The sequence below is a fragment of the Malurus melanocephalus genome, unplaced genomic scaffold (assembly GCF_030028575.1).
Source record: "Malurus melanocephalus ecotype Western Australia unplaced genomic scaffold, MMel_1.1 scaffold_533, whole genome shotgun sequence".
NCBI lineage: Eukaryota > Metazoa > Chordata > Aves > Passeriformes > Maluridae > Malurus > Malurus melanocephalus.
This window is the reverse complement of record NW_026623765.1, coordinates 796-14,295: the sequence shown is the minus strand read 5'-3', so window position 1 is coordinate 14,295 and position 13,500 is coordinate 796. Positions and strand designations below refer to the sequence as shown.

The window sequence follows — 13,500 nt, the reverse complement described above, 5'->3', positions numbered from 1 at the left end:
GCTGGAGCCCCATTGAGAGGGAGCGGAGAAGGGGACTCCGGAAAGGCAGGGTTTATCTGTTAAACCTGCCCCTCTCTCCTCTCAACTTACTGTTGTTTTGGCTTAAATATTTAATGGCCGTGACCCCGTGTGAGAGCAGCAAGTGGTATCAGGACTTGAGCTTAAGCTGCTTTGCAGAGACAAAGCACCTGTTTTAATTCCTTCTGGAAATGGAAGTGATTTGGAAGCATCCCAGCAAATTGAAGTCAAAGTGGTAATTGTTGACTGCCTGTTCACTTTTCCCAGGAATTGGAAGGATCTGTGTACWCAGCTCAGGGCTGGGTTTYCAGGAGGGCTCAGAGAGCTGGGCTKCTCTGTGCTGGCATCCTTTGCYRGGTTGCAGCAGTAATGCCAAGATACATTTAATGGAAAGACAGTGGCTTCAACTATTTGTCTCATTTCTTCATACCCACTGATACAATAAAGCAAAAGCTGATTTGCAGAGTTCTGGTTAGGCTGGATGCAGTCTGCACCCTCCCCTGGTCCTGGTCAGAGTGCCCTCAGAGCAGCTTCCAGGGACAGTTATCTCTTGGGATCCAACTGTGGTGCTATCAAAGAGCTGATAAGGGACTGCTGGCAGCCATCTCCACTGCTGCGTCTGCTCTTGTGTCATGGAATGACCTTTGGAAGGAGAATCAAGGAAGGAGAAATGRCAACAACTACTGCCATGATGGATTTGGAGTATTTGCTGAGGTCATCAGGTAACTCTTTGGAATAAAGAGCTGTGAGCTGGAGCTGAATCAGTCATTCCCACTGGCTGGCTTAGGGATCTGATTTTCAGCAGGATATTACTGATTTTTACTTTTCTTTTTCATTTCTGTGGTGCAGCCTTTGCCTTTTCTGGGTTTAGGGAATCATGCCAGACACATTGATTTTCATTACATTTGCGAGGTAAGGGAGTGCTGAAGTGTGCAACTTCCCTCCTCCGTATGGAAACTTGTTTTGTGTGGATCAGTGACAGAAAAGCAATCGCCAAAAAAATATTCCCTTTCTTTCTCTGCACTCACCCCCCAAAATACTTCTCTAAGAATGTGACTAAAACCAAAACATTTTTTAAGTTATAAAGGAATAGGGATGAGCTGGTGTAGCCAGCAGGAAGTGAACATAGAATGCCAGAATTGTTTTGGTTGGAGAAGACYTTTGAATCATCAAATCCAACCATTAACATAGACATGGAGGAGGGTTATCATTTCTTTTGAAGATTCAGGGTGGCTTTAATTGCATTTTATTTGGCACGCATTATTTTAAAACTCATCACCTCAGAACAGGAACAATTTTRTGGCATGTGCTAATTATACAAAATKCACAAATACTGTTTCTTTTCATTCCCTTTTAGTTTCCACAATGTCTTTTACAACTGTAATTTTCACGTCTCACATTTTTCTCTCCAGTTTCCTGTGTCTTGTGGTTAAATCTTGACGATAAATCTTGCTCTGCTTTGTTAGAAATAATAGGTGTGCTATATTTCTTCATTTAACAACCTGCTAGATTAATAGTGGCTTTAAAACAATTAAATATGGTTGTGTGGTTTAATATTCCCAGTTTTAATGCACCATGAAGGAGAAACTAAAGGCATTGTCTTTTATAGAGTGCTTGGTTTCACGTACAGTCTGGCAATCTTTGTCTGACACTTTGGTACTGGGATCTGCTTCTTATACAGATAATGCCAAAAAAAAGCTTTCTGTGCATGTTTGGAAATCAAATGGCAAGTCACAGAGTGGCAAATAAGGCTACAATTTTAGCTGTGGTATCTCAGCCAAAAAGGCTTTGGGACCTTTGGGATGCATGACTGGAGCTGTCACACAGAGCCCCTGAGGGAAGTGGTTTTCTGCATTGTGGCARCAATGTTTTACACAATAAAATGTGGTTCCTGTAAATTCACCTTGTCTTTAAGGCTGGAAACCTGAGCAGCTCGTGGTCACACATTCTGCTGGGTCACAGAGCAGGATCTGGGTCTGCAGTCACCCTGCCTCCCCAGGGATTCCATCCTTGTGTGGTATTTCCATCCAGGCAGAATCCATGGAGGAGAACCTGAGGCACCAGGAATTGGTCATTAAATCTGTCAGGATTTGACACCAAAGCTCCATGGAGGAGAACCTGAGGCACCAGGAATTGGTCATTAAAGGTAGTCAGGATTTGACACCAAAGCCAAATTTCAGCAGAAAGAACACAATTAATGCTTTCCAAACTGGCTGCTATTTACAAAGGTCATCAAATGCATATGTAGATCAGAAACTCAATAAATTRTAATGATTCCTAAATATCAGGAAATGTCACTGCAAAACTGAGCATTAAACCATGTGTGTGGACAGGATCAGTGAAGACTGGGATTTGTCTGGACTATTCTTAGATATTGTAGTTAAGTTACACTACAAATATTCCTGCTAGATGTTACAGTTGAGTTTACGAGGGGCTCATCTCAAGAAATTAATATTTGAAGCTTGGATTAAATAGCATTGCAAGAACTTCTGATCAGTAACTTCTCTTGGTGCTAGAGACGGAATATTCTTTCAATTTTCTTAGTTTGAATTCTCGCTCCAATTAAACCTGACTTTGAAATTATTTTGTTGGAGACACCTCTGCTSTGAGAGGATGTGAGACCTCAAGGAGACCATGTTCCAGATCAGGTAATGCCATATTTTATTCCCCTTAGTATTAYCCCTGCCAAATCCTGCTTCAGGCCCCAGTCTCAGGTTCATAAAATATTTGTGGCTGTCAGTCTCGTGCCTCAGCCAAAGTTGCACAGATGCAGAAAGCCCATCTGAGTGATTTTAGAATTGCAAATGCCTAACAGATTTTTAACAGCTCTATATATGTATACACATATGTAAATACATATATGCATATGTATGTGTAACAGAGTAGAAATACTCACAAGATGGTTTCTCTGATAAGAGTGTGCCAAACTGGGCTGTTGGAGATGAGAAATGTCTGGAACTGAACTTTCAAATAGTGCTTCAATTTACGTGTGTTACAGGAGTGGCACTTGCTGTTGTTTCTTATCCGAAATCATGAGGCATCTAATTTTAACACCTTATTTTTGCTTTCTTGCAATTCTGTCAARCCTTTGATCAACCACAAAGCAAAGTATCTGCCCTGGCCTCCAGCTCTGCCTGTTGTGTATCTTGGTTTCACTGAGGTTTAGAAACTTTTGAAGCCATTTTGGCCACGTTTAATTAGGAGGTAACAGACATAACACTGTATTGTAAGAATGTTTTTAAGGGCAGATAAATAGCTTTACTAGAGGTCAAGAGCTTGGATCCCTGTACCTGTGGAAGGGAGGGGGACAGGCACTGGGACTAGATAAGGTCRAAGGTCTCTTCCACCCAAACTCTCTAAAGCTGCCCTGTAATTCAAATATGTGAAACACCTGAGASTGTGCAGGTTCTTATTTCAGCCCAGCAAACAGGTGGTTTGCATCCACAGCCCAGGTGGATCATATTATGGACATTCAGGCTGTGTGCAGCTCTGCACGGTGTGCAGTGCGGTTCTGCTGCTGCCTGGTGAGCATCGTGAGGGGAGGAAAATGGGGAGGAGCTGCACGGTGAGTGAAATACCTTTTAATACATTTTAATGTTGAATTATGGAGCTGCTACTTCACTGTAGCTCAGCCTTTCAGATTCTGGCCTTTCCCAGAAGTGGCTTCGTGCAGCTGCTGGTGCTGAATGTGACAGTCCGCTCGTGTTTTATGTGCAGAAATGATTGTACACTTGTACTAAGAGATGCATTCCCACTCTCTCAAAAAAAAAAAAAAAGGTTTTTTTTTGCTTTGTGAGAGGATATGCAGTTCAGGACCTCTGAAACAGCAGGGCTGCTATGGTTGGAATATTCAAAGTTTCTCCTGAAAATGGAGAGTGAAGCTCTCCTCTTCTTTAATGTTGCTGTGACTCAATTTGGATTTCATAGAATCAGTATTTTCCTTTTCACATAGATAGGATGATTTCTGTCCGGAAGGTCAACTTAAAAATTATTGTTAAGTTGTTCACGTGTATTCTGAGACCGTTTAGCAGCAGCAAATCATGTTTTTGTGCTATGTGAGGCTAACAGAAGCTGATTTTGGTTGTGATGTTTCACAGAAGTGGTAATGCTGAAGGTACAACAAAATGGTTTTAAATTGCATTTTAAATTGGGATCCAGATGTTCATAGCATTGGCTAATTCYGACCCTGAAAAAATGCAGTCTTTGGTTGAACACTGCTGGAGTTCAAGGATGTTGGAGTGGTTGATCTCTGCCTCCTGGAAAGTGCTTGTAAAGGTTTTGTTTTCCCCTTGGGGATGCCCCAGTGCTGTCTGTTAGCAGCTGGTTATTCACAGCTTCGACTGCAGAACATCTTTGGGGAAATGAAGGTGTACAGACTGAGWTTGTACAGATTTCTGGCTGTGCAAGGTGCAGTGCAAGTGCATTTTGGGTTCTACCCAGGCTGGGCACCATTTCGTTTTCTGTTGTGTGCCGAGCTCCCAGCTGGTGGGGAGAGAAATTGTTTTGTTGTCAGACTCGGGTGCAGTGGGACCTTTGGAAACTGTTGAGACAGGACACAGGGTGATGGTTTCCAACTGAACAAGTATCACTTTGAGTTAGATATAGGAAAAGAAGTTTTTTTTTACCATGAGAATGGTGAGGCTGTGGCACAGGGTGCCCAGGGAAGCTGTGGCTGCCCCATCCCAGGCTGGACAGGGATTGAAACACSCTGGTCCAGTGGCCCCCATGGCAAGGGTTTGAATGCGATGAGCTTTAATGTCCCTTCCAAGATAAACCATTCTGGGATTTTCAGASTCTGTAGCTTTTGCCGTCTGCCTTGGTTTTGTGGAATATGGAAGCCTGGGGCTGTGGTCCCGGGCTGGAGAGCTGCTTTGGGAGTCGCTGCCAGGGTGTGATGCCGGCAGCGATGGGATGGATGGATGGAYGGACGGACGGGAAAGTTGYTCCTCGGTGGAGTTGGACGGGGAGCGCCGCGGGTGCACAGCCGTAGGATCTGTGCCTGAGCAGATCCGGTGTGTGCGCGGAGCCGGGCGGGTTCCCCGCGGTTCCCGGCGGCTCGGGCTGTGCCTGACGTGGAGCGCCGGCTCGGCGGAGGCGGAGCTGCCGCGGGTTTATCAGCGCCGCGGGTCGCGGCGGGCGCACAGCACAGCACAGCAACAGGCGGCGAGGGGACCCGCCGCCTCTCCGCCCGCCCAGCCGGCCCCGGCCCCGGGAGCCGCCGCCGGAGGGCAGGGAAGGCAGCGGCCGGAGGAGGGAGCGGGCGGAGCGCGGCCGGGGCCGGGGCAAGGGCGGCCGCCTCGGGATGGTGCTCCTGCCCCTCTGGGTAGTGGCAGCCGCGCTCCTGGGGGCCCGCGCTGCGCCCGGCAGGCAGGTGAGTGAGGGGGGGAATGCGGGGAGCCTGCCCTGCCCTGCCTTGCCCTGCCCTGCCCTGCCCTGCCCTGCCCTGCCCTCTGCTCTTCTCTTTCCCCTCGCTGCCCCGGGGTCCGCGGTTGGTACCGGTCCGGGGCGAGGACACGCTGAGACGGACGGGCGGCTCTCCGCTCTCTTCTGTGCTGCACACCAGCATCCAAGCAGCCTGGAGCCGGACACGGCATCCCCGGCACGGGCTGGCTCCTGCAGCGGCAGCCCCTGGTCCCTTCCCTCTGCATCCTGTGCCCCTGGGTGCCCTAACCCTGCAAGAGCAAGTACCAAGCCGACGGTGAGCTGACCGTGACATCAGGTCGCTGCCACCGTTCCTGCGGTCACTGTGGTCCGGTTGGCTTTCCCATTTACTAGCCGAGATACAAAGAGCTGTCAGCTCGCTGCTTCCTCTCTGCACCCGTGCTTCTTAGAGCTCGTCGTCCTCCTGCTGTTAAATCCTTGCTTTGGCCCCTGAGCTTACTTTTTGGCACGGTGTCACGATGTATAGAATGGGTCATTCAGAATCAGGATTGCTTAGCAGCTCTATTTATGTTAAACTTGCTRTGGGCTCTGTTAGTATATTGGTGGGAACAGCTGTTTATTCAGTTAAGGAAGAATTGCTATCCCTGGAAATCAAATGCAGAAACATATAAAATAGTGCAGCACAGACCAAGTGATTTTTCAGCCTTCTGCCATCCCCCATTGCATAGTAATTACATTAACAACTTTGCGAATGTGTTTCTTTTCCTTCTCTTCTGCAGGCTGGTAAAGARCAGCAGATCCAAATAGGTAAGTCCTTTCAGCTATTATTCATTCCTGCTATCAAAACAGAAATAAAAGAATTAAGTTCAAAGACTAGTTATTTCTGGAGAAATGATCTGTATGCAGGCAAGCATTCCCTGTGTGCCCCCCACCATTGCCACCCAGGAGCATTTGTAGTTGCAGTGACGTGGCATGGCTTGAATGTGCATGCCCTCTTGTGCTGCGGTTTTGCATCTTTATGTGTCTGTGCTTCTCTCCTGAAATACAAACTGATCCAAGTTGTAAAATCTGTAGCTGGTCCCTGTTGCCTTGTAAACTGATAGACTTGGGTAAGAAGGTGTTGTGCAGCGAGTTCAGGGTCCGTGGTGCAAAGGGGTGCTGAAGGGAAAATGTGCCTGTTTATGCCTGTGGGATGCTTCTTACTGAGACTTCCCARAGACAAGAAGCTTCCTTTGATGGGGAGGATGCATCTGTGGATTCATTTCAGGAGATGTGTGTTCATTTAGACTAAGGGGTAATTGGGTGCTCCAAAGGATGCACGAGGTAGTGGAAGGATGTGGAAGCTGGCATTCCCAGAGCRTTAGTGCCAGGGAATGCCATCCTGTGTGCTCCTGCCTAACCCAGTGTGAAATGATCCTTTCACCATGCGGGTGCTGAGCTTGTGTCCCTGCACACGAGTGCAGCTCTTTCACAATGGGAATGGACCTCAGGCAGTTCTGCTTCCACTTGCCATTGGACCTGCAGCCCTGAGGTTTTGGTTCAGGTTTTGTTGCAAAAAAGAATTTCAAGCATTTCTGTAAATTTTGGAGGTCTTGTCTCAATTTCAGTTCTGGCACTGCGTCCTTCTGGGCTTAGGTTGGTTTCCACCATGATCACTGAATRAAGGGAACAGAGAAGTGAGGCCATTTAAAGCTAACTGGCAAATAGAGGGGTTTTTCAGTGGTATGCTGATCCTGTCTTTTATTYCTATTCTTTGCATGAGAAATGAATTGTATTTGAATTTCAGAAACCAGAAGCTATATAGGAATGTGTCTTTTAAATTACACAGTATATAAAGCAAAATTCCTGAATCTGGAAAATAACTTTTTGTCCTGTAATGTCTTCCTTTCTTCCATGGCCCTGGCCCTGCTGTAATCAGGGACATTTGGGGCTGAATTTGATCCTGTAAATTCTGATTCAAATAGTACAGAACCACAGAGATGGTTGTCCTAAAATGGTTTGGGTAGGAAGGGACCTTGAAGTTCATCTCATTCCAAAAACCCTGACATGGGCAGGAACATCTTCCACTATCCCAGGGTGCTCCAAGCCCCATCCAACCTGGCCTTGAATACCTCCAGAAATGGGGCAGTCACAGCTTCAAACTATGGCTTACTGAGTTGAGATTTCTAATGATTTGGGGTAAAAGCTGCTTCTGAGGGTGTTCTGAGGACAGTAAAAACTGTCCTACTTCTGAGTCCCCACAAAGTATTGCTTTGCATTGATGTTGTGTATTTTGAGTTGGCCCCGGGCTGGCTGCTGTCAGCAGCTGATCTTTTCTTGTAGCCTGAAAAGTCATTTAGGGAAATGAAGGCACGTAGGGGTTTATTTTTGTTCAATATCTTGCCAGGCTGCAGCACAGGGATAGCACAGTTAATTACCTGCATTCACACACCGTGCRCTGCAGTGCTGGAGCTGTCAGGACCGAGTTGTTCTGTGTCACTCAGCCTGAAGGTGCTGATGCTGTGCTGCACCTTCTCCTCCACACAGCTCAGCTCTGTCCCTGCTCAGTGCCACTTCTGGACAAAACCTGCCACACAACACTGAAGCACCTGCAAAGCACCTGCAACTCTGCAGAGGCTGCAAAAACACCACAGCAACCATGTCTGGGACAAGTGGCAGTGAGGCAGAGGAACAGGGAGTCCCACATCAGCCTCTCTTCTTGCAGTCCCCTGTTTTCATTCACCTCACAGTGTCCAGATCCCATAGCCCCATCCCTTTTCAGGTGCAGACGTGAGTGGGAATTCTCGAGGAATCTGTCCTTCTTTTCTGTCTGCTCTTTCTCTCTGGGCATTCCTGCCACCTAAAGGCAGCCAGAGAGCAAATGGTAGTTCTGGAGTGATCCAGGTTGCTGAGAGTGTCCACAAGTGCTCTGTTATTTTGGAAGCCACCAGGCAGTAATGAAGAAGAAAAGGGTGATGACAAAATCCTTGCTGGTCCAGTTATCTCCACACTATCTTGTTTTATTAAACATCACCTGGCTAAGTGACCAGAGCAGCTCTGTGCTCATCCCACTGTGCTTCTCTGCAGGGTTTGGGACTGAWGTGTGATCTCCCACAGCATGGCACAGTCTCTTTATGGCACTGCTGTCCTCTCCATCCTAGAGCAGCAGGGTAACTGTTTCTTCTCCAGTGCTTCCACTGCAGAGCTGGATTTCTTCCATCCAGCAGTTTGCTTGTGTCACAGCTGTGAATTCCAGCAGAAAATTGCATGGTGCTGCTCTGGAGATGTCACCTTAGATCCAGTCCTTTTGCTGAGGTACCTGATCTTCCTGACCCTCGAGTCACATCCAAACTCATTTTCCAGTGGGGCAGCTCTGGAAGATCCCTGACCATCCCATCGTGTCAGTGTGGAATGGACTCAGCAATAGAGCAGGGACCATGTGGGTGGGATGGTACCTGGATTCCCCCACATTTCTTTTCTTGGGTAGCTTGGTTTAGACATGAAATGATTTGGAACTTTCAGAAATTCTTCATTCTCCAGTGATATCGCTGACTTCCACACAGACTGTGCTTTTGAAACCTCAAGTGAAAGTTTAGGCTTTTGGCATTCTGCTGTGGACAACCACCTGAATGATTTTTGATCAATGAGTTTCACAAAATMTTACGCATAAAAAACATTGCTTTTYAAAATGTGGGTGTTAAAAAAAGGRTAGGATTTTTGAACCTCYRTTGACCACGGCTGTTGTGGAGTGCAGAGACAACTCTAACAACTCTTGTGAACCAGTGGTGTTAATTCTGCACTTTCATGAGTTTCTGAGGAGAAAAAAAAGCCCGGACAGCTCTCTTCAGAGGCATTCACTAGCTAATTATATTTTGGCACACAATRAAAGAATGTGATGTTCCTTCTTAAGTGCTTCCTTTCAACTTAAACATTGTGCAACTGGAGCAGCATTTGAAGTCCAGATTGAAAAAAATGAAGAAAAYTTACAGTTAAGTGCTTTTCCTCTTGCTCTGATCAGCACTGTCAGCTTTGAATTAGCAGAGCAGATCRACTCTGAAATTTTAGCTTAGGAAAGGGAACACCTACAGCTGGAATAGCATTTCCTCAGAGCGTGCAGTTTGTGGAAAAAGGGTAATGTAAGTCAGCGGAGGAGTTCAGATGTCTTTGGGATTCAGTCATGTCCCATTTAATTTTAATTGCCTTTGAACAAAAGGCATTTCCTCTTCTAGCTCAGCATTTACAGACTCTGGAAAAGGCTTTCGCTGACTCAAAACCTTGACAGTTCTTATTTTCCACCCTTTGTTCCTACCTTCTCGGGCTAGCTGGCTGCTCTTATTAGCAAAATAGCTGGTTTTTTTTTTGTTTGTTTTTTTTTGTTTTTTTTTTTTCCCAGCCTGGGCAAATGTGGGAATTCTGCTGCAGGATGTGCAGAGCAGTTCTCAGTCGTGCGGTGAGCACAGAATTTGATCACCAGACTGTGGTCTCTGGCACTGAACATTGTGCTTTAAAGAAAAAGGAAAACAAACCACGAGGAATCTCRGCGAGGTAGAAGGTGGAATGTCAGCCTGGGAATGAAATCCCAGTGCTGAAGCACCGGGAATGTGAGGATCCATGTTTTTACTTTGACCCAGTTAGAATGTACAACCTAGCAGCTCTGTCTCCTGGGCATGGCCTGGTGTCTAATTAATAAAAATGACTTTAGAGTTTTAATTTGGTCCCTTCTCTAAGGAGATAGATTAACAGTGTTGGCTCAGAATTCCCAGTGTTTTAAATGGGAATTAACCTAAGGATATTGGCCTAATTAGGATGCCAGTTTTAGATCCTGGTCTTGTGGGTGTATGGCAAAATAGGTGAAACCCACCCTTTGGGTGCTGGCTGTAGGATGTGGGGTACCAGTGGGCTTGAAAATGATTTTTCACATTCCTAAGATATAATATTTGTACATTGAGATATTTATAATGCAAGAATTTACACTGTGCATGTGCATCCTACTAGTACCATAGGTTGTTTTCTGTCAGATTCCTCAGTAACTAGCTGAAAGAACATTTAAAACAGTTCTGTGAAGCCATTAGGAACATTTTCATGCTGAAGTTACTTGTTGAATGAGTGAGTCTCTTGAATTCAAATCAACTGAGCTTCTCCTCTATCAATTCTCATATCAAGTGTGATCCACACTGGGAGCAAGTGAAATTTAGCTCACTTAATTAAGTGTATTTATTTGAGGAATTCTCAGTGRCACTTGGCACTAGCATCAGAGCTATCCAATCTTGCAGCTTTTCAAATGCAATTGTCAGGAATATCACCCTGATCCCTCTTTCACCAGYTCTCCAAGGAAGAGAGGAGTTGGGAATAGCTATTTTTGTGCAAGGTGTCTTTTTAACTCTCACACAGTCAAATACCAGGCTTGGACTTAGGCCTTGGACCTRTTCAGAGCAGTGGTGTGGCTCACAGCTTACAGCCAGAAAATCAGACACCAGAATCCTGATTTCTCCCAGATTACAGAGGTCTCACCAGAAAGATAAACTCATGATTCCATGATAAAAGAGGAGCAGTGACAAGTTAATAACCCAAACAGAGATCCTAAGTTGGGATTTTTGGAAGGGGAGGTACGAGGCACAGGGGTCCTTCAGTGTTTGGGCTCATTGCACACTGTTGATCTTATTTTGGGTGTGTCTCTTGGCAGAATTCCGAAAGAGCCGGCCCAGGCCCTATGGGCTGGTGATTCCCATCAGCACCAACGCCGATGGAAGCTACAGCTCCACCATCCTGTCAGCGAGTCACCCGAGACGCTCCCCACGGGAGCTGTCCCACAGCCCCAAACTGCTGTACTTCAACGTCACCGCCTTCGGGAGGGACTTCCACCTCCGCCTGACACCCAACACCCGCCTGGTGGCCCCCGGCGCCGTGGTGGAGTGGCACGAGGAGCCCACGGAGCCCGGGAGCCATGCTGGGAATGTCACTGGGACATTGTGGAGGAGAGAGCCCCTGTGGAGCAACTGTGCCTACGTGGGGGACATCAGCGACATCCCCGGAGCGGCCGTGGCCATCAGCAACTGTGATGGGCTGGTAAGGCTGCTCCGTGGTGTTTGGGGTCTTGGGTCACCCTTTGTGCTCAGCTTTGGCTGCTTTTTTTGGGTCTTGGGTCATCTTTTGTGCTCAGCTTTGGCTGCTTTTAACCACACATTGCTAATGATGTCATTTACTGCACTTCGTTCCTTAAATCCTAAGGAATCCTAATACTGCATTTCATTCCTAAATCCGTTAGAAAACATTCATATCCTGCCGCTCTACTTTGCAATAATTTCTCTGAGATTGAGAAACAAAGTTCTGAATGTCGCAGGTATGAGGGACAGAAATCAAACCTACACGTTGTTTTTTATTTGCACGCGGTATTACAAACAGGAAAATCAGTAATGAAGATGTTTTCAGTCTTAAAAGGTGACCTTTTGTTAGCTGAACTTAGAATTTGGTGTTCAAATCATCCTCTGTTTCTCAAGTGCCAAAATGGTGGGCTGCCCTGTTATCCAAGAACAGCAGCACTGAGTTTTAAGGGGTTCCTTTACAAAGTGAGCAGGTGTGTTGTTCTCTTCGATGCAGTTTTGTTTCATGGGGAGGTGTCATGAGAATGGAGTGGTTCCCATCTGTAACAGGTTTGTTTTGGGTGCATTTATGGACATGCAGAGTTTCTCTGTGGCTGAGCTGATGTCCAAATCCCAGAATGAARAGCTGGGCACACCTGGAGCCCACACACCATCAAAACTCCTTGAACTCCCTTACTTAGAGAAAGGAAATGATGGTAGTGATTGCATCAGAGGTGACAGCTAATGTCAGTTTGGTGTGTTTTGGGAGTTTTGGTGTTTTTTTAATGGGAGAATCTATTGCCAGTGTACTGTTTTCAAGCAGAACCCTGCCTGGCTGATGTATTTGCAGTAGAATCCTCCTGCTGAATGAGACCCTGCACTGGGAGCTGSATTGGAGCAGTAAGGCTGAATGAAGTTTTGTGTTGAGACAGCACGTGAAGACCAGAAATTGGATTAAATGGAATCAGATTAAGGAGTGTRCAGCTCTGTCACAGATTGCCATGTGGCTGGCAAGCTGCTCGTGGTGTGTTTTCAGTGAAATGAAGCCAGAGGGGAACTTTAGGAGGGGGAATGGCTTCMCAGTGACARAGRGCAGGGTTAAATGGGATATCAGGAAGAAATTCTCCCCTGTGAGGATGGTGAGGGCTGGCACAGGATGCCCTGAGAAGGACTGAGAGGTAAATGCTCCTGGGTCACTCTTGTCCCAGTGCTCACCTCAACCTTTGCTTGGAGCTCTAATTGTGTGAGTGTGAAATAATAAATAAATTTTCAGGATTATTTATTTGTTTTTTTCCTCCCACATCTCCCAGGGTAGGAAAAGGAACCTGCAGTTCCCATCTCTGGCCTCTCTCTTACTGTGCTGTGTCTCTCAACCCAGCTAGAATATTTAATCCTCAGTGTATCTTAAAGATGTGAAGAGTGGGATAACATGGCTTAACAGAAACAGGAACAGGAGTGAGAAATTTTAGAGGCATGTTGGAAAGATCTTCCACTTCAAAGGAATTTAGACACTCTCCAGAGAAGCCAGCTAGATTCTGAAATCTTGGGAAAAASTGATGGGAATCACTGGGGTTGCAGTTTGCACAATGTGTAGCTTGTAGAAGGAGTTTGATATTATAGTAAGAGAAAAGAGTGCTWAATTTTGGTTGTTTGATAATAAATATGTGAAATAATTGGCATTTGCACTAGTAAAGTAAGATTTTGCCACAGTCTCTGCCTGACTCTAAACATACATTTAAACCCCCAAATACATGAACATTTTTGTTTTGAAATAGTTTACATATCTACTTTTGCAGTGGAAGATGTCTGTATGCTATCAGTTTTGCAAATTCCTATCCTCACATCTGCTTAATCTCCCTTGGAAATGACCCTGGGTTTTTTTAAAATGGTTTATTTAAAAAACCACATGCATGTGCCTGCACTTGTCATGGCAGAAGAACACTTCATTAGTCACAGAGGAGCTGCCTCTTGTCTTCTTCACTGTGTGTCAGAAAGCTGGAGCTTCCGCAGGTTTCTGCTGTTGTTTAGTCAAAAGAGCAGT

The 13,500-nt window shown here is 46.0% G+C and overlaps 1 protein-coding gene across 1 annotated transcript; it reads left to right on the top strand.

The window, feature by feature from the left end:
• Positions 1-5,174: 5,174 nt before the first annotated feature.
• Positions 5,175-11,463, top strand: LOC130582874 (A disintegrin and metalloproteinase with thrombospondin motifs 3-like; the record flags this gene model as incomplete). Its single annotated transcript, XM_057381822.1, has 3 exons — positions 5,175-5,389; positions 6,180-6,207; positions 11,063-11,463. Coding segments are annotated over exons 1-3 (498 nt in total), but the record flags the coding sequence as incomplete, so codon positions are not given.
• Between the last annotated feature and the right edge of the window lie 2,037 nt (positions 11,464-13,500).